The 21,765-nt window shown below is 38.7% G+C and overlaps 1 protein-coding gene across 1 annotated transcript in view; it reads left to right on the forward strand.

Annotated features, from left to right (window-relative positions):
* C5 (complement C5) overlaps positions 1 to 20,765 on the forward strand; it is a 77,434-nt gene extending 56,669 nt beyond the window's left edge. Inside the window, exons 30-41 of the mRNA XM_067743476.1 lie at positions 1,224 to 1,376; positions 1,606 to 1,671; positions 2,787 to 2,868; positions 3,877 to 3,925; positions 9,246 to 9,348; positions 9,715 to 9,789; positions 9,906 to 10,011; positions 11,117 to 11,200; positions 12,129 to 12,218; positions 14,438 to 14,521; positions 19,826 to 19,964; positions 20,528 to 20,765. Coding sequence (XP_067599577.1) covers positions 1,224 to 1,376; positions 1,606 to 1,671; positions 2,787 to 2,868; positions 3,877 to 3,925; positions 9,246 to 9,348; positions 9,715 to 9,789; positions 9,906 to 10,011; positions 11,117 to 11,200; positions 12,129 to 12,218; positions 14,438 to 14,521; positions 19,826 to 19,964; positions 20,528 to 20,666 — 1,170 coding nt within the window. The 3' untranslated portion in view covers positions 20,667 to 20,765. The remainder of the gene's footprint in view (positions 1 to 1,223; positions 1,377 to 1,605; positions 1,672 to 2,786; positions 2,869 to 3,876; positions 3,926 to 9,245; positions 9,349 to 9,714; positions 9,790 to 9,905; positions 10,012 to 11,116; positions 11,201 to 12,128; positions 12,219 to 14,437; positions 14,522 to 19,825; positions 19,965 to 20,527) is intronic.
* The last annotated feature ends 1,000 nt before the right edge of the window (positions 20,766 to 21,765 follow it).

Below are 21,765 nucleotides of genomic sequence, written 5' to 3' on the forward strand. Positions count from 1 at the left end.
GAGGAGCAAGTCAGCCTCAGGAGGTTGATTCAGGGAGTTAGTGGCAGAGCCAAAATCAGAACTCACGTCTCCTGACTCTAAGCCCAGTACTTCCTTTATGATTCTTAATTACCATGAAGGGCTAGGAGAGTTAATTCCTATGTAAGGAACAGCAGCTGCCCTGCAAAGGCACTGATGTTTCTGTCCACGAAACAAATAAAAGGTGAGAGGAATACTGATTACTAACATGTTTATCTATCTACCTACCAATGTAAACTCATTTAAGTATGTATATTTTACATTATAACTATATGCAGTTGTTTAGTGTACATCTACATTCAAGTTTATCTCAAATGTTAGCATCTTCCCTGTTCCCTGGATGCTTGGACAATGACAGGGTGTGTGTGTATATGTATATAAAATTTAGAGCTAGAGGGGTCCTTCAGGGTGACATTAGTGATCATCTAATCCGAGGAGGCAAATGGTTTCATCGTGGGTACAACTGGAGGCTTAGAGAAGAGAGGACCCCGCTTATTAGCACTGGCTGCATGGACATGGGCAGAGAGGGTAGCCACAAATTTGCTATCTCTGATCCAGCCACATTTCCTAATTTTGTAGATGAAGAAGATGAAGTCCAGAAAAATTAAGTTCATCCATTTATTCCTTCAACAAATACTTGTTGAATAGCTACCATGTGTGTGTACTTACTAAATGTAATGGATGCCAAGAAAAATATACTACTTGCCCCCATGAATCTTATATTGCAGGGGGGGACGCCAATGATAAACTCTACATAAAAATATTACCAATTGAGATGAATGCTCTAAAGGGCAGAAGGGAAGAACATTAAAACAGAATAATGAGAAGGGGGAGCTTCTTTATGGCTTCACTGTGCGGATATTTAAGCTGAGACTTAAGGATGGGAAGGAGATACATTGTCATGCAAGGAGTTGGAGGTATTCTGCAAAGAGTGACTTGCCTGAAGTCACGTGCTCAGGACATGTAGAGAACCTGGACTTGAGGCCACACAGCCTTTCTGTCCCTGCTAACAGCAGCATCCTTATTGGGGGAGGGGGACGATCTTCCTTCCACCTCCACATGGGGACCCTTAACCAGTTTCACTCAGTCAGCTGGAGTTTCATCTCCAGGCAATGCTGACTCACCTTCTCATAAGAAAGGGTATTTGTAAACAGAGAGTACATAAATAAGTAAACCTATGTTTGTGCCTTGCTGATTGTTGATAGGATACAATTAATGCCATCGAGGGCCTGACAGAGTATTCACTCCTGGTTAAAAAACTCCACTTGAATATGGATATCAAAGTTTCTTACAAGCGTAAAGGTGACCTCTACTATTATAAGATGACAGAGAAGAATTTCCTTGGGAGGCCAGTAGAGGTAAATAAAGGATTTTTTTATAGTATTTTATAATCGGATGGGACCTTTGAAATCATCTGTTACAGATGCTAATACGTATTTTTCTAATTACCACATTTTAGATTATTTTAAGGTATATTTAAACATACAAGTAACTGGAAATAGTTCTTACTGTCCACAGCCTACAAATCCGTGTTTGTGCAAAGTAAATAAGCATGAGAAATAATATTGAACGCAAAAATCTTTCCAGGTGCCTTTCAATGATGACCTTGTTGTCCTAAGTACTGGACAAAACAATGGCTTGGCTACAGTGCATGTGAGTATTTCATGGAGAGCCGACTTAATTGGGGTTATGTGTGACTTAATTGGGGTTATGTGTCAGCTTGTACTAAGTAACATAAAAGAAAGTTAGGGACTTTGCCACAAAGTTACAGAAATCTGGGCTTGGGTAACCATGACTGACGTAAGAGTCATTTATCATTCTTTCTAGCTATCTTGGTAGCTGTCCCCACAATTTCTTTTTGAAAATGGTCATATTAATCTTTATATGTATGTAGTCTGTGTATTTGTGGAAATTATATATATATATAATTATATAGAGAGATAAATAATTTTTATGTCTATATATGTATATATACATGTGACTTGTATGTATACACTCATACGTGTATATACATGGATGTGGTGGTTAGTAACGTAGTCGCACCTCATTTGTCCAGCATCATCGGGGATTGATGGATATGTAAGGGCTTAAGTTTCTTCTATTTTTAACCATAGATTGCATGGACACATATAAATAGCTTAGAAAAACGTGTAACTGCCAAATGCCTCAAATAAAATAAACTATGTATTCGGAGCATAAGTTAACATTCTGTTGATTATTTAATTGTGTGCTCATCTTTAGTACATTTATTCCTTCAAAGACTGCTTCTAAGATTGCGTGAGGGTGGGGAGATGGATGGTCCACTTTTCTGTCACTTCTGGTCACTCTCACCATACCTACTTCTGGCAGCACCCCTGCCCTTCCACGCATACCTATAATTTGTTGTTACCACAGTGGTTTGTGGGCTGAAGAAAACCATACTTCATGACCTTGTGGTGTTCTCTGTAAAATTAGTGTACAGGTACAAGGATGAAAGTCTTAAAAACTTTCCTGTAGAGTGAGGTGCTCAGATTTGACTGCGTGGGATTTGGACCAAGGTTCTGACTGGACAGAGATCGTTTTTTGCTTACCTTGGGCTTCTCAGCTATGTTTCAAATTGTGGAGTTTGCTGAAAGTCCGGTTGCTGGGAAAATGGTCTTTAACGTACACCATTTGCACTGGGTGGTGAAAATACTTTAAGCATCTCATTTCTAGCCGCAGTACTGCCATAATACCTTTTCCACTCCCCGTTTTAAACAGAATACTCTTGTTTACTTGTCCCAATATAGGTAAAAACTGTGTTTCACAAAACCAGTACCTCTGAGGAAATTTGCAGCTTCCATTTGAAAATTGAAACTCAGCAAATTGAAGGTAAAACATCATGATTTACACTATAATTTTGGTTAAGCATAAAGAATGCCAAAGAGCTTCCCTGATTAGGAAAAACATGCTAAATCAAAAAACAATTTTCTTATTCAAATTCTTTAACAGGTTGACATCTGAGTAAACATAACTGCCATTTATTATAATACAGGTAACTAATAATAGTTGGAATTTGATATTAAATAACAATATCTAAGCTAAATGTATCCGCTATTGATCCAGAAATTGTTTTGACTGAAAATTACTTTAAGAATGTAACTAGCATAAAAAAAAAATGTAACTAGCTGTAAAGCCACAGAAGGGTCTAATTTCAGAAACTTGAATTTCTGTTACTTTTGTGTCAGTGTTCCATTCCTGGGCCCTGAATTTCTCTCATCACTCTGTTGGGTTTCCATCCCTTACCCTTTCTGTATCCCAAGGAGTTTGGCAAATGCACATTTCTCTGCCCCCACCTTCAACTTGATCTCTCCAGGACTTATGATCCTTTCTTAATGTGCCTTTTTTTTTAACCTGTGGCCCTCTCATCCCTCTTCTGATGGGTTAGTTCTCCCCTCCCAGTCCAGAAGCAAGGCCACTTGCACACCCCAGTTCTCCTTTACCCTCTGCCCTGATAGCTTCTGTTTGTGGCTCAGAAGCCTGTTCCTGCAGGAAAATTTCCAACTACCAGCAAATCCAGGCGTCGGCTCTTCCTCTCTGCTACCTCCCCCAGACATGTGACCAACACATATTTACCTTAAATGACTCCTTCCTTAAATTATAAGTTCTTGGAGAGCAGAGAACTGTTCTAATGGTTTTAAGACTTCCTGGGATTGTCAGTAGCCACGAATCTCCATTAAAATCATCAAAAGTGAAAACTACCAAATCACAAATCATTTTTAAGTGTGTTTAGAGACATGCTCATTAATGATTCTGTTCTGACATGTTGCAAAACAGCTAAAAACGGTTTACTCTTATTTTTGTTTGTTTGTTTGCTTGTTTGTTTGCTGTGTGTGCCAGCCCGCAGCTACAGCAACTCGGAATACAAGCGCATAGTGGCATGTGCCAGGTGAGCCAGTTTCCACCAAGGGGAGAGTAGACTTCAGGGTCTCACTTCTGCCAGAGTATTATTTCTTCAAATATTTTTGAATTATAAGAATGTCCAGAAGATGCAAAATTGTTCGCTTTTTTTAATGAGAAGCATAGCAGGTATTCTTTTTTTTTCTCTTGCATCTTTATTGGAGTATAAATTCTTTACAATGTTGTGTTAGTTTCTGCTGTACAACAAAGTGAATCAGCTATATGTATACATATATCCCCATATCCCCTCCCTCTTGAGCCTCCCTCCCACCTTCCCTATCCCATCCCTCTAGGTCGTCACAAAGCATCAAGTTGATCTCCTTGTGCTATGCAGCAGCTTCCCACTAGCCATCCATTTCACATTTGGTAGTGTATACATGTCAGTGCTACTCTCTCACTTCATCCCAGCTTCCTCTTCCCCACCCTCCCTCCCCGTGCCCTCAAGTCTGTTCTCTACGTCTGCGTCTTTATTCCTGCCCTGCCACTAGGTTTATTTGTACCGCTTTTTAAAATTCCATATATATATGTGTTAGCATACGGTATTTGTTTTTCTCTTTCTGACTTACTTAACTCTGTATGACAGATTCTAGGTCCATCCACCTCACTACAAATAACTCAATTTTGTTCCTTTTTATGGCTGAGTAATATTCCATTGTATATATGTGTCACATCTTCTTCATCCATTCATTTGTTGTTGTTTGTTTTGTTTTTTTTGAATTTTATTTAATTTATTTTTTTACATAGCAGGTTCTTATTAGTTATCCATTTTATACATATTAGTATATATATGTCAATCCCAATCTCCCAATTCATCCCAGCACCACCACCACCACCCCCGCTCCGCCACTTTCCCCCCTTGGTGTCCATACGTTTGTTCTCTACATCTATGTCCCTATTTCTGCCCTGCAAACCGGTTCATCTGTACCACTTTTCTAGGTTCCACATATATGTGTTAATATATGATATTTGTTTTTCTCTTTCTGACTTACTTCACTCTGTATGACAATCTCTAGATTCATCCATGTCTCTATAAATGACCCAATTTCATTCCTTTTTATAGCTAATATTCCATTGTATATATGTACCACATCTTCTTTATCCATTCATCTGTCGATGGGCATTTAGGTTGCTTCCATGTCATGACTATTGTAACTAGTGTTGCAGTGAACAATGTGGTACATGTATCTTTTGGAATTATGGCTTTCTCAGGATATATGCCCAGTAGTGGGATTGCTGGGTCATATGGTAGTTCTAGTTTTAGTTTTTTAAGGAACCTCCATACTGTTTTCCATAGTGGCTGTATCAATTTATTCCATTAAATAGCTACTTACTGTACAGAACAGCTTTGTTTTGCTCATATATAGTTTTCTCTCCCATTTTTGGCCTTTTTCTAATTCAAACACTAAAATATTAATTTGTCTTCCAGAAAGGTAAAGATATGATACGTAGGTATTAGGAAAAGAAAGAGCAAAAGATTCTCTCAGAAGCAGCTTCCACACTTTTACTTAGAAAAATCATGTTCACCCAGTAAAATCCCTGGCCGTTATCAGCCAGCCGGTGGTTCTCAAGTCAGGTTGCACATTGAATTCAGCTGGAGAGAGTTTAGAACTATGCAAAACTCCATCCAGGCTCACCCCTGGAGGTTCTTCTAACGGTAGCCAGGGCTAAGAACCATGGATGCTGAGCCCTTAGCAAACTAACTCCAAAGCCTGAATTGGCCACTATCTTCATTTCCTATTGCTGCTAGTAACAATTTACCATAACTGTAATGACTTAAAACAACCCAAATGTATTATCTTATAATTCTGGGGGTCAGACGTCCTAAAATCAAGGTGTTATTGGGGCCACGTTCCTTCTGGAGGCTCTAGGCGAGAATCCACGTCCTAGCCTTTTCCAGATTCCAGAGGCACCTGCTTTCCTTGGCTTGTTGCCCCTCCCTCCATCTTCAAAGCCAGCAACACAGCATCTTCCAGTATCTCTTTCTGACTCAGACCCCTGCTTCCATCACCGTAACCTCCTTCTCTGACCCTCCTGTTTATTTCCCTTATAAAGACCCCTGTGATCACATTGGACCCACGCAGATAATCAATCAGGAGAATCGCCATGGCTCAAGATCCTTAACCTAATCACACCTACAAGTCCCTTTTGCTATGTAAGCATAGCTTCAGGGGATTAAGAGGTGGACATCTTTGGAGGCCATTATTCTGCTTACCAAACCACCATCCTAAAACGTTTATGAAAATATAGGTTTTTGAAAATATGTATATATACTTTAGTGATCACACAGAGTGAATCAGTTAATGGCAGAGCCAGGACTAGAACACAGGCTTCTTCCTTCTTTCCACCACCCCTTAGTACCTCCTGTTCTGTTCTGTTTCCTTAATTCTTCCTATTCTCAACAACTGGCTGGTATTTTGCTGTTTTTACTTATAATCACACATGATGCAAAGCACTGAGTATGGGTAAACTAGAAATTCCATAGAGTTGTGTCATAGATTGGAGCTGAAAAGGATTTTAGGGATGATATAGTAATCCTCTTATTTTAGAAGTAAAGAAACTGAGACCCCAAGAGGTGAAGTAACTGGCCAAATTCTCACAGAGTTAGAGGCGGAGCTAGGACCTCAAAGCCCAGACCCTGATGCCCAGTCCAGTTTCTAAACCACATCCTTCAGTTAGTGTAATCTGAGACCACTGACCTTGAGGAATAGCACAGAATTTCTCACCACCTCCTTCCCAGCATTTTGCAGCCCTGTCTGTGGTCCCTAGCTCAGTCACTCTCTTCTCAGGATTCCTTCATCAGCTAGCCCACTCGAAGTCCCTCCTTCCTTCCTTGGCCAGTCTCTGCCATCTGTTCCCCCTCACACACCCTTCCTCATTCCCTAAGGTCCTGTTAAGGTCACCCTTTCCCAGGCAGCTTGCTTCCTGCCATTCCCACTCTTGGGTACCTCTCTTCTAGAGGACAGGGTGTGATCACTGTTTAAACCCATAGAACTTGTCACAGGGAGGTATGAGCAAACTTGTTCTGGGCAAAGCTAGAATCAATGTGTGGGACCTACAGGGAGGTACACTGAGTGGGCACAAGGACTCTATGATAGTGGAGCTGGACACCTGTGGGGCAGCCTCTGCCATGAAATACTCACATGACCTTCAGCAAATCAGCTTACTTCTCTGGGCCTCTTCTGTAAACTAAGGATATTGGACTATCTGATCCCAAATTGCCTTCCGGTAGTTCCACAACTCTGCTATACATTAAAAGGCTCTCATCAAAAACTTGTTCATTTGAATTCATTGACAGGAGGCCTAGTTCCAGATTGTTAATATATAAAAGATAGCAACAGAGATGTAATACTGCATATTCTACCCTTTGGTTTTTATAAACCGGGGACAAAATGTTCAAAAAACCAGGTGGAACATGCTTTTGGCTCTGTGATGCTGAAGCTGGGTTGGATAAATTCCAAATGTAACTGTGCAGTACTTATTCATGTGAGAAATTCTTTGCCTTCAAATATACACTCTCCTGATTTAAAAAATGCCAGCACACAATTTCTATGTTCAGAGGGTCTCTTTCGTGTATTTAGCTTTTTACAACTTCTCTGTTGTATTCATAAGAAAAGAAAAAAGGATTTCATTTCTCTCCTTCTCCTGGAACAAAATGCCTTTGGGAAAGATTGCTGTCCTTGGCAGCAGGCAAAGGGCTTCTTGAAAGGAAGGTTTCTGTTCCACGGTTGAAACAGTCACCATGGCAACCAGTCATCAAGGCTCCAGCAACTTTTCATAGACACTCTTCACTCAGGAGGCCCTTTTCCATCATGTTGACAGAGTATTTGCATCTGTGAGCCAGAGCTCTCTGCTTCTGGTGACACTCACCCATCCAATTAGGGAGATGCTAGATGTCACATTTCAGTTCCAAGTTGCCTTATATTTTGTTCTAAATTGTTAATTTGGTGAAGAATGGGGTTAAATTTTTATAAGCCGGAAATTTTATAATATTGAAATTTTTATGGTAAATATGACATCTAAAACTTCTAGTAGGATCTGCTTTATATATGTTCAATAAGATATGATTGGGGAAAAGAGGTCCCTTGCCACCTCACTAATTCAAATAATACCTCCCATTGCACTCATATTTATTCCTTTGGGTGAGATCAGTTCATTTTCCCCTTTATGAAGCTGTCTCACCAGGCTCTTCCTTTAATCCCAACTGCTCTCCCAAGCTCCACTCTCAAATGTCTGGCTGCCTCTCCCACATCATAAGGTGAGGCTGGAATCTAAAACTCAACCTTTGCAGAACCAGACTCCCATCCAGTCCCTACCCCACCAACCTGCTCCTCCTTTAAGTATTCTAACTTTGCTTAATCATAGAAACAGGCCTCTCTGCCTCTCAAGATGAAGGCTTGGAATTATAAAGATAAATTTAAAACACGAGTTTATACTTCTTCACAGTTAATTTTACAAAAAAGAAAATGAGCTCTAGAAAGGGAAAATAATTTGGGGAAAACCCTCAGCAGAACTGGGATAAAGCCCAAATTTACTGATTTGGGAATTTACTGGGAATTTCAGTATTGGAAATGGGAATTTCAGTAAATGGGAATTTCAGTATTCTTTTCCCTCATACCAGAAAAACAAAAACAAAATAAACCAAATCTCCCATTTTACCCCCTTTGCCTTTCTCCTCAGCTTCCCCACAAGCACAATTCCTAGATGAAGGATAGTCCTTGAAACATTTTTTTAAATAAAATATCTAATATGAAAATTTTAGAAAATACAGAAAAGCACGGAAAAGAGATAATCACTTATAATCTCATCATCCAGAGAAAGTAGCTTCTAACATGTTAGTGTGTTTCCTTCCAGTCTTTTCCTGAACATGCTTATTGAGTTTCTTTCCAATATACAATTAATTTTCTTCTTTGAATATTCTCCGTTAGAAAAAGAACTAGGATGAGAATCAAGAGACTTATGCAGCTCTGAGGTGAGATAGTCATGTGAGCTTGAACAAGTACCTTATCTCATCCTCAGTTTCCTCAACTAGCTAATTAGGAGCTCGGACTGAATGGCTTTTATGATCTCTTCCAACCCCAGAATGGAGGTCCATTGAGATAACCGGTCAAGTGAGTAAAGAGTTGGAATAGATGACTAAGAAATCTCTTGCATCTCTAAAATTCAGAGATTGCAACACATATATTGTAAAGAAGCAAATAACTGGAGACTCACATTAGAAAGTTAAAGCTTACCAAGGAACAGGGGCTTTTCTTAAAGAATCTTATTTATTTATTTATTTATTTCATTTCCTAATCTCTAATTTATTTTAGCTACAAGCTCAGCAGTGAAGAATCATCATCTGGGTCCTCCCATGCAGTGATGGATATCTCTTTGCCTACTGGAGTCAATGCAAACCCAGAAGACTTAAAAGCTGTAAATGTTTTCTTTTAAATGTTGTTATGGATACCTGCTTTTGTTTATTGCATTATTTTACAAACAAAGCTATTTCCATTCCTTCTAATAGACACTTTCATAGAATCAGCCAGAATATTCTTTTCAAACCAACAATCTACCTAAGTTTTTATTTTTCAAAGTGAAATAGGGACATATACTTGCATGGTCTGAAAAATGTGAGTGCATACGATGACGTGTTCAGACTTTTTCAAGAGGAGGAGCTGCTCTTCAATGTCTTTAAATAGTGGATTACATCCCCATGACCTAACATTCCATCAGTGGGTGAATGCATTTAAACAAAAAGTCCATGAAATTAAATTTGAGCTTTCCTCTTTGTTCCCTTAGCTTGTGGAAGGGGTGGATCAACTATTAACTGATTATGAAATCAAAGATGGACATGTTATTCTGCAACTGAATTCGGTAAGTTCCACCTCTCACCATTCTTCATTTATTATTACTATTCAAAATTTGCAGCCTAAAATATTATGGGTCTCTCCTCTCCCATAATTTTCTTAAACCTTGAATTTGTCAAACAGATTCCTTCCAATGAGTTCCTTTGTGTTCGATTCCGGATAGTTGAACTTTTTCAAGTTGGGTTTCTGAGTCCTACTACTTTCACAGTGTATGAGTACCACAGACCAGGTAATCAACTCTACTCTAAAGTTTCTTCAGAGGACTGCTTTGTATTCATTATGTAGAAATGCACTAGAGGCCTACAGATGTATGTATGTATGTATCGCCTCTTCCAGGGCTCATTCCTCACAAACATTCCCAACTTGGACAAACAACTTCTGTGTGACATTGAACAAATCATCTCACCTCTCTGGTCCTCAGTTTCTTCATGTTTAGAATAACTGGATTAGACTGCTCCCAACTTAAATTCTTTGCCTCAAGTTTATCTTTGGTGTTCAGTTTTACTATTCATTGCATCTCTCCTTTTTAGAGATGCCCACTCGCCCAACTATTTCTTTAATCCTCCCAGAATCAACTTCTCCTCCACCTATAATCTCATCACATTTTGCAGAGAGCTCTATTATAGCAGTTGCCACATTGCATTATTATTATTGGTTTCTCCACAACCCCAGACAGAATGTTTTCATCCTTGTGCCCCTAATCTCTAGCACAGTGTCAGGTACATAATGTGTATTGATAAATGTCAAATGAATGACCCCCACGTTTGATCATTCAGCCACTTCTGAGAATATTAAGTGATTGGAGAGCACTTTGGTTCACAAGACAGAAGACTTCAATTTGGACAGTTCTACTTGTTACAAAATTCTTAAAGTGAACCAAACTCTGAGACCCATTCAATCTAGTTTTACTTCTGAAATCATATAGAACATAGTTAGCCTCTCTTCTCCTTGAGTGACAGAAAAAAACCCCAAAACTATGTAAATATATAGTTTCTTTTCTTCTCCAGCATAAATAATTACCAATTACAATTCTTTCAATAGACTCTCAGGTAACATAATTTTTTTCCTCTCATTCACTGAAGCACCAAATATTTTCATTCTAAGAAATGAATATTGAAGAGTAAAATTTCAAGTACAGAAAGGGAGAATATTTTGTGGGTAGAGGGACCCATGTTAGGACAGACAATTCATAATTTAACTTCCTTGGGCCTCAGCTGCAAAAAGAGGGTTTGGAATAGGTGATCTCCAAGGCCCCATGGGAGGGACTCATTGATGGGGTAAATTGTTGTGCGTTCATCAAGCCACCTCTTCTAATTGCACTTTCATTGCTGCAGATAAACAGTGTACCATGTTTTATAGCATGTCCCATACCAAACTTCAGAAAGTCTGTGAAGGAGTAATGTGCAAATGTGTCGAAGGTAAACTTTGTTTAATGTGTTTAGGCTGCGTGCTTGTTTAAAGCAGCCACTCATAATCTGGGACTAATCTTGGGGGAGCTGTTTGACAAACTGTCGTTTCTCAGAAGTAGAAATGTAATCTCATCTGATTGAAAGCTCATTCCTTGAGCACTGTAAAGCTACTTTTCGACAGCTCTGGGACAACCCGATAGTTCCTACTGTACAGAGGCAGAGAAATACCATCCAGATGGTTGTTGGATATCCGAAGGATAACATGATGCGAAATTGTTACTTTTCACCTGGTCATTTTAGTGTAATAGGACCACAGCCTAAGAGAACAGAGGCTCCAGACTGAGCCACTAGCTCCTCTTTCTTTCCCCTTGTCCTTCCCAGATAGTGACATTCTCCATTCAGTCTTTCATCTATCAAGGCAGTTTTACTTCTTGTTGGCCAAGGAAAAGACCCAGAACTCACCAATAATCAGCAATGGACTCCATGAGGGTCTGGGTTCTTTTTGGTTTTATTTTGTTTTTCAAAATCCTTAAAATCTATACATTTCTTAGGTACTTATTGCTCCATCTTAGAGCTGTAAATCAGTCAACTCATCAATTTGGTTCCTTCAAGGGATTTTTGATTATACTCAAAATGGAAAAATTTCCTCCTTTCTTCAATGAAGCATATATATTTCTAAAGAGCTGAATGTGGAGTGACTACCCATTCTAAGAATAAGTCTCTTGTTCAAGATTTTGTTTTTGTTTGTTTTGTTTTGTTTTTGCTTTACATACTGTTTTACTTTATGGAAGAGGAGAAAATGGACTGGTCTTAGGAATCTGGTAATTGTAAGATTATTTTAGATTGTCTCAGGGCTGATGAGAAAGAACTATGTTTACTCCCAAAGCTGCCTGTTCCTTACATTAACCTAACTTGTACTGTTTTTCACAAAATCCAGCTGACTGTGGACAAATGCAGCCAGAACTGGATCTGACAATCTCTGCAGCTACTAGAAAAGAAACAGCATGTAAACCAGAGATTGCATATGGTAAGTTCAAAAGTTCAATGTATAGTTCCATCAAACATGACATTTTATGAAAACATGATCAGTTAGGAAGATCTACAACTTTACACAGTGATTATATAGATACAACATTCCACATGTTCCCTTGAAGGAAAATGCCATCAATTTTCAGCATTAACATGAAAAGTTATTTATCCTTCAGCAAAGAAATAGGATTTTCATTAAAAATGATAGGAGTGAGGTGCACACGCAGCCAAGACACTTTATTCCACAGACCCCATTGAATTAAAGGTGCTAAAACATATTCAAAGAGAATATTTGAGAAGCCACAGAGGTATAAGATTTCACTACTGCATTCTTCCAGTCAATCGAGCAGAAACAGAGACAAAGACGGTTTAGGGGTCTGGGTACTTTCCAAATCCCTCCAAAGACAAGGTAAAAATATCAGTACTAAATAATTTTTAATATATCCACAGTCACAATCCATGTTTGAGACTCTCTCCATTTCAAAAGGAGCATCTCCTTCTTGTTGTCCAGACCTCAGAGCTAAATCAAATGCCCAAGTACAGTTGTAGTCTTGTCTCAAATTCCTCATAGAATTAGATCCTTTATTTTCTGTCCATAATTCCTAATGTTTATTTCTGGCTTTTTTAATAGAGAAAGAGAGAGAGAGAGCACACAGATTATACACTATTTCAGATCTTTTCTTGAAAATTGGTAGGGGGTTATTTATAAATAAAAAATAAGAACAGTGCTGTTCGTGTAGCATTTTGTGTTTACCAACTGCTTTCATATATGGTTTCACACTGGTGTCCCATAAGCCCCCTTGGAGGTAACAGAGAATTATCCTTATTTTACCAATGAAGAAAGTGAGAGTCTGGGAGACTAAATAATTTGCTCAAAGTCATGCCAGAAGTAAGTAATAGAACTAGGATGCATCCTGGTCTCCAATATTATTTCCGTGATATCACGCTGAATTCTCTAAATGGAAATACAGCCATAAGAATGAATTTTGTATGGCTCATGGTCTTTCCTTCAAATTCATATCTTGAGTTTTTAAAAAATGCTAAAAAGTTGCCTAACTCAGCCAAGACCCACTGCCACTTTTAAAATACACTGAAGAGAATACTATATTGTTTCAACAATTTTTTTCTAAAATTTAGAAGAACCAAGTTATTTCTTCCCTCCATAATAGAACTATTTTAACTCTTAAATATAAGAAATCTATTTTAACACAGAGTAAATGCAATCTGGATTTAGTTCATTACATTCAAGAAAAAACTTAGCTGTCTTTTTTGGAGCTACAGGTTAATGCTGGAATAATAGAATAGAAACAAAATTAAATAATTCCCTCTATCCATCTATGGCCACAGTAGGTACATTGCCCATATCCACCATAAGTACTTAAGAATCTGAAATTCAGGACAGTCTTTAAGCTACTAATTTACACAGCCTTTAGTTCTGCCACAATGAGTTCATTCATTCATCTATACGTCTTGCTAACTAGCTAGGATCTCAAAAATAGACAAAAGCTTTTAGGTCATTCACTTCAACCCCATCGAAAGCAAAAATAAGAGGATTTTTTTTCTCAGGCCATATAGAAGAGATGGGTCCCTTCAAGCTGGTCATTTCAGAGCTGAGGTCAAACACACCATAGGTTAAACATTGATGCCTGAATGAAGAGAAAACAGGATTGAGAATGTTTCATGTCAGACAGTTGCCGATACAAGCAAAGACGGGTTGGAAAATGGAGTCCTATCAAAAACCAAAGATCAAAGCCAGTGGAGGTATCTGAAGAATGGAGGCAAGGGACCAGAGAGTCTCACATGGCAGGCCCTAGTGATAGAGAAGGAAGGGGCTCTTTGAAGTGCCCCGTAGGCATGACTCCATTCATCTCAAAGATCAGAATCTGAACTTTACATCTTTCTAAGGCTTGTTTTGTTTGATTTTGTGTGCTTCTGTCTTTTAATTTAATATTGCTCTTATCCTAACCAGCCTGTTCTATAACAGTGATCAGAGATAGTGATTTTAAGTAGAATGAGTCATTACAGTCATGACCAGTAGAATCACACTGGGAGTATTTGGGAAGGCTTCTTGGAAGAAATGAGATTTACTGCAGGGTGCCCATAAGAGCTTGCCATGCTTCATTTCTCATATGTTTGATGGACTCTGGCTTCTATTGGACACAGCAGTAGTGGTAATAAGCATGAATTATTGTGTATGTGTGTGTTTTTTTTAACCAGCTTATAAAGTTAAGATCATAGCCATCACTGAAGAAAATGCTTTTGTCAAGTATACCTCAACCCTCCTGGATATCTACAAAGCTGGTAAGAATTCATTCATTCATTCTTTCATTCAACAAATACTTAGTCCTTACTATGTGGCAGGCATTATATTAGACACAGAGGATACAATGTGAATAACACAGCCATAGGTCCTGCCTTCATAAAATTTATATTCTATTTGAGGAGACACGTTTTTTAAAAAAGGAGATGGACAAATAAACAATTATAAATCATAAGTATTATAGTTGAAACAGATGTGGAATTAATGGGGGAAACTCCTTTGGAGTGATAGCAGATGGCGTCTTTTAGGAGATGATATTAGGAGTTAGCCATTCTTAAAGGGCAGAGTAGAGGGAACCAGATGGGCAGGAGCTGGGTCATACAGGGGTTTATAAGGCATGGTGAGAAATTTGGATTTTATTCTAGAAGTTCAAAGGGAAGCTAATAAACGGTTTTAGGTAGGCAAGAAACATTTTATGATGTATGGTTTTAAAAATCATCCTGGTTTCTATTGGAGGGCACAAGAGTTGAAACAGGGAAACCAGTTAGGAGCATCTATGAAGTGCAAAATGGCTCAGATGCCATGTGAGTTTTGATAGGATAAGTGAGCTTTAGTAACCAATACAAAAAATAAATTCATATGTAAAATAACACATAAAACACTTTAAAATATGTTCCCTTTTATTCTTTAAGTAAACTGAGCTACAAATATTGTGAAACTGCTTGTAATGATATAAATAGTAACACAAATGATTCATTAAATCATGTTTAATCCCAAATAAGTTTTTTTTTTTTTTTTTAAAGAAACTGTCAGTGTTATTTTGCTTGACTCACTCACTTGGATAGGGGACCCTGTTTGTGCTTTGATTTGACAACAAGGAACCACATCAAATTTTTCCAATTGCATGTCTACTGATAGTCATTACATGACCTATAGCCTCAATAAGTAATTTCTCCTAATAGCAGCAGTATCGTGCATGGTACTGAACACTTTCTCAGTTGCTGCTGAACTAGCAGTAATTACATTCAAATGTTTCTAGTCCTTATGATACCGTCTATCATTTTCATGTATTTAATATATCTCTATTATCAGCTAAATTATAAAAACAATTACTGAAACGTCATATTTAATTTTCCTAATTTTCTTAATTTTTATTCCCCGTCAACCCTCAGTTTTACAAACATCATTGACAAAGTTTCAGAATTCACAGGTTTTACAAAACTTAAAAGTTCATTATATTTTTTGCTCTTGTCACTAAAAACAAAAACACTTTCATACAATTAGTTTTTCTCTTAAATTGATATTTTATTTTGTTTTATATCAAACGACATGTCATTCTTCATTTTGTAACAGCTCTTGCTTCATTTTCATATTTCCTTTACTTATTTTTCTACGATCAGTTTTATCATTCATTCATTAATCTGTCAGCTTATTAAAGCTGAAACATTTTTTTCTTGAATACATATAGTATTGACATAATTGCTAGAATATCATAGGCAAATCACTAAAGCACATATATATTCACTTTCTAAATGTTTACTCCTATATCTGTCAAAGTGAATCTATCAGACTTGATATGATTTATAAACTGCCTTTGGAGTTCTAGCACTACTGGCTGCCTGTCAAAATCCCAATATTTTTCCAATTTTTATTAATGCAATTGTTTGAGGTCTTCACACTATTACTTAATTCTGTCTAGTGTATATTAGCTATGTGGTAGTGAATATCAAATATATGAAAACAATATCTAAAGTGATTTTTGTCTTTGATTGCATTATCCAGAGACACTTGATAGGTGATTCAGTCAAACTGAAACAGCTGGAAATTTCAGGATTTTTACTGAAGCCCCAGACTTCTCCCTGGCATTACATTTGCACCAATAAGGTGTTCATGTAAATATTTCTCATTGACACCTTTTTTCTCAAACAGTTTGATATGCTGTCCCGTTGTTCCTTCCAGTACCTTGAGTTCAACAAAACCCATTAAGCCATCTTCAAAGTCTCTAATTTTTCATTTTAAGTTATTTAAAACACATGTTATATTAAATAGTTGATTTTCTCAATGATTGAAATTTTATTTTATTACCTTATTTATATTTTTCAAAAAGCTGTGTTCTCATTTCAGTAGATATAAATTTTGCAATAAGTAGGACCATAAATCTAAATTGTGGCAATATGTTTACATTGTTTTTTTTGAAATGTTATCAAGTATTTCAACTCTGAAAATGTTTGGTTATTTTTAACCATACACTAGAGTTTAAAATTCTAGTAGTTTCCAAATTTTTCTTTGCTTGATCAATACTCTGACAACATTTTTTCTGATTTTTATTATTTCAAATGTTTTACTGTATGAAGTTGATTTGTGATGTTATTTTTTTCTCATTGATGATCACAAGTATTCCTTATTTGAAACACGATTGCCATTCTGACAAAATAGGTAAGCGTTTAGTACTTTGATCTTTTCACAACCCAATTTTCAAGCACTTTTTGCATACAACGTTCGCATCATAAGCAATAATAAGCCATTCCTATTTTTACTGAAATAATCAAGTGCTTTTCATTCCAGAAATACAAATTACTTATTTTGTATCAATTCTTGCCTACTATCAAAAGACGTTCCAGACTGTTCTGAATTTTCTGCAGCATCAGATGATTCCCAAGCTGCAGTTTTGTTTGTTTTTTTAAAAATTTTTTTGGCTGCATTGGGTCTTCATTGCTGCGTGCAGGCTTTCTCTAGTTGTGGTGAGCGGGGGCTACTCTTCATTGAGTTGCGCTGGCTTCTCATTGCTGTGGCTTCTCTTCTTGCAGACCATGGGCTCGAGGAGCGATGTTTTCAGTAGTTGCAGCACACAGGCTCAGTAGTTGTGACTCACAGGCTCTAGAGCGCAGGCTCAGTAGTTGTGGCGCACGGGCTTACTTGCTCTGTGGCATGTGAGATCTTCCTGGACCAGGATTTGAACCCGTGTCCCCTGCACTGGCAGGTGAATTCTTAACCACTGCACCACCAGGGAAGTCCCTGCAGTTCTCTTTTTTTATAAATTTATTTCTGGCTGCCTTGGGTCTTCGTTGCTGCATGAGGGCTTTCTCTAGTTATGGCAAGCGGGGCCCACTCCTCGCCGTGGTGCGCAGGCTTCTCATTGCAGTGGCCTCTCTTGCTGTGGAGCACGGACTCTAGGCATGCGGGCTTCAGTAGTTGTGGCACACCGGCCTAGCCGCTCCGCAGCATGTGGGCTCTTACCGGACCAGGGCTCGAACCCATGTCCCCTGCATTGGCAGGCAGATTCTTAACCACTGCGCCACCAGGGAAATCCCTGCAGTTCTTTACTGATATCATTTCTTCTTTGTTCTCCTGTCAATTCAGAAGATTCATATTTATGATAGTTAAAAGGAAATGTTAAGAAAATTTTGCATACTTTGTTATCTAGTCATTCTGGGTGTTAGTTTTTAATATATATAGATTTTGAATTCATATAAATATTAAAACACCACACACTTACCATTTACAAAAGAATTGCTGCTCACTAACAATAAACCAAAATAAAAACTAAACTACTTAGAATCAAGGGCAACTATGTGGTTCAAGGATAATGATGTTATTATCCTATGATTAGTGTTTCTCCTAAAGCACAGGATGCATAGAGTAGGTGAGGGTATAAATGAAAGAAAGATGAGTGATTGTTGAAACTGAGGTTGATTAATTATTCTCCCTTCTGAATATGCTTGAAGTTTCCCGTAACAAAAGGTTTTAAAAAATAATAAGCCCCCCTGCAGCCACACTGCTTACCATGACAGGGGCTGACTTGGCAAATCGTACTGGAAAGGGTGTTTAGATGTTGCTGCAACAGGAAGTCATGTAATAATGGTCACCGGGAGAGCCTAAGAACATTAGCTTGAACTAACATGAGTACACTAGAATTTATAGTACTAATTAAAGTTTACCATTTATGCATTACTATTATATGCTATTTAGCAACAGGTTCAGAATTTTTTCAGGATTTTAAAAAATGTTTTTCTTTATTTATTTTTGGCTGCATTGGGTCTTCATTGCTACACGTGGGCTTTCTCTAGTTGCGGCGAGTGGGGCTACTCTTCATTGCGGTGCACGGGCTTCTCAATGCGGTGGCTTCTCTTGTTGTGGAGCATGGGCTCTAGGTGCACGGGCTTCAGTAGTTGTGGCACGCAGGCTCAGTAGTTGTGGTGCACGGGCTTAGTTGCTCTGTGGCGTGTGGGATCTTCCCGGACCAGGGCTCAAACCCGTGTCCCCTGCATTGGCAGGCAGATTCTTAACCACTGTGCCACCAGGGAAGCCCGAGGATTTAATAATTAGTATGACTCTGCCAGAGTTTAATAACTGGATATCAGTCCTGAATTTATAGCAATGAATTCCCTGTCCTGGACTCAAAAAGTTTCCAGCCTAGCAGAGGAATCAGGCATGTGGAGTGAAACATTATGATAGAAATTCAAGTATAATGGAGTAAGGGGAAGACAGATACTTTTGACAAAGAACATCAGGGAATGTTTACTGGATACTGTGAGAACTGAAGATGCGTTTAAAGATGGGTAGACATTCAACAGGCCAACATGAAGAGGAATGCATTCCAGGCAGGGAGCCAACTTCTTGGCTACGTACTAGTTCTGTGGGAATCCTAAAGTTATCCTCCTTAAAATTTTCTAGTCTTTCGCATGTCTTGCACTTTTCTACGAAGTTGCCCATTGCCAGCTACCAAATCCTTTTTTATTTTCCTGTGTAACATATGGAGATTAATATTGTTCAACTCTAAAGAGGTTCTTTTAATTCCTGGTTCTACAAGAGTAATAATGAAAAGCGCTTATATATTGCTTACTGTGTTCTAAGCACTTTTCATATAGTAACCCATTTAATCTCACAACAGTTCTGCAGGGTAGGTTTTACTGTGATGCCCATTTTTTGGATGAGGGGTCTGAGCTTCATTTGTCTGGGGTCACACAGCCAGGAAGTGGAAGAGCTGGGGTTTAGCCTGGGGAGCCTAATCCCAGAGTCTGAAGTCTTTTTTTTTTTTCACACACACACACACACTGTATTTTATTTTTACAAGAGATAAATAAACTGACACCAAGCATTGTAAATGGATGACCACAACAAAAGCAACAATGATTGCAATTACCAAACACAAAACACACTCACACTATGTCATAATATTGCAGAGTCCGAAGTGTTAACCACATGGACATTGCCTATAGCCATTAGCCTGTCAATAGAAATTTACACTGAATAATAAATAGCCGTGAGGAACTGGAATTCTCGAAAGAGTTAATAATTTTGACATTGTGACAAGAATGTGATAACCTTATTTGTGTGTCTCTCAGGAGAAGCTGCTGCTGAGAAAGACTCTGAAATCACCTTCATTAAAAAGACAACCTGTGTTAACGCTGACCTGGAAGAAGGAAAACAGTACTTAATTATGGGTAAAGAGGCCCTGCAGATAAAATACAATTTCCATTTCAAGTAAGTCACCAATATTTTGGAGTCTCTGATCTTCCCTCCAAAACAGAGTGCAATTTATTCTTAAACACACTGCGTGTTCTTCCGTGCCCTGCTGTTAATACGCAAACCATTAGGAGCATAAATGAAATAATGTGAGTTTAAAACAAAGAGCTCCTCAAAACCACCAGGGTGGCTAAGGACGCACTGAGGATAAACCAATTGAGTGCTCAGGTCTGACAGTGAATCTGGGGGTGCTCATTGACCCCCCTTTAGCACATGTGTTCCCTCAGTAAGTTCTCAGGCTGTTGTGTTTTAAAGAGGACAGTGTTTGGATACACGTTTTATTATCTGTTTTTTAAAAATAGACATTGAAACAGATGCTGTTCCTGCCTTTAACCATGGGAGCCCCAAGCAGCTTATGATCCCCAGGGTTTTGTGGACCTTCCTGGGGAGAGACGGGTCCAGAAGTGTTTGGCCGGCAACCTGATCCCTGGGCACCTGAGCAGCCTGGCCTCAGCTGAATTCAGCTCTTCTCTCTCTGTGGCCATCATCACAAATGCTTTGTTTGCATTATTTCTTGGCAGGTACATCTACCCGTTAGATTCCTTGACCTGGATTGAATATTGGCCCACAGACACCGGGTGTCCATCTTGCCAAGCATTTTTAGCGAATCTAGATGAGTTTACTGAAGACATCTTTTTAAATGGCTGTGAAAATGCCTAAAGAAGGTCAGCTGCATCCAGTTTTCACTATAGACTCCTGTTGAAGTTTCTTCCTTTTTTTTTTTTTCGAGCGTTCACAGCTGGTCTTATTTGGAGAGCTCACTCTACTTAGAATTAGGGACACTTGCTTTTATTAGAGAACGATTTTAAGAGCAGTAACTCTCTGAAATAACATGTCCTTGGGGGGCATGGAGACAGACACTCATTCCAAGGTTATTGGACACCAGAAGCAATAAATTGGAACCCTCCTAAAACCTACCACTCAGGAATGTTTGCTGGGGATGAAAGAATAGCCCCATTGAAATGTAGTATCTTACAAAAACATGGCCTTTGCTTGAAAGAAAATACCAAGGAACAGAAGACTGATCATTAAAGCCTGCCTTTGCTTTCAAAATGTGCGAAAAAGCGTGTTATTTTATGCTAGGTCAGCTTCAACCACACAAAGACAGGCAAATTGAGAGAGGTAGAGAAAGCAGCCCGGGAGATCTGAGAAGGCCTCACCTCAGAGCCCTCAGCAACCTGAGAAGGTAGGAGACTTGCCGTTGCCCCCTCCCCTCCTGTTGACCTCTCCTTACCCTCATGGGGACCCCTCTACTCCCCTCCCCACCCACCCAGCACATACTCATTTCCCCTGGAACTTGTTCTCCTGGAAGGCAAGCAACCTAATGAAGAGAAATCTAGTGGGAATCAGGAGCCCTAACCAGGTCTCTGAGCCTCCACTGCGGGGTTATAAATGAAGATTTCTAACAGAAGGCTCATTTTTAAGTGACATTTTGCAGCACTTGAGATCCTATGGAAGAATTCTCACATGCATTCCCATTTAATGTATCCAGAATCTCACGAGGTACAGAAATTATTATTATCCCCATTTACAGATGAGGACTTTGAGGCTCAGAAAAGTGAAGCAATTTTCCCAGCCTAGTAAGGGGCAGAGTGGGAGACCAAACCCCAAGGCTCACTCACAGTCTAAATACATCCCTCTTCCACCTCTCTGCCCCATCCTATTGCTCGTCGGGTTTAATTTCCTAAGACCAAGTCAGGATGCAGGTGGAGTTTCTTAGATATAGTTTAACCAGCCCCACTGAAATATTACAAGGAAA

The sequence above is a fragment of the Pseudorca crassidens genome, chromosome 7 (genome assembly GCF_039906515.1).
Source record: "Pseudorca crassidens isolate mPseCra1 chromosome 7, mPseCra1.hap1, whole genome shotgun sequence".
NCBI lineage: Eukaryota > Metazoa > Chordata > Mammalia > Artiodactyla > Delphinidae > Pseudorca > Pseudorca crassidens.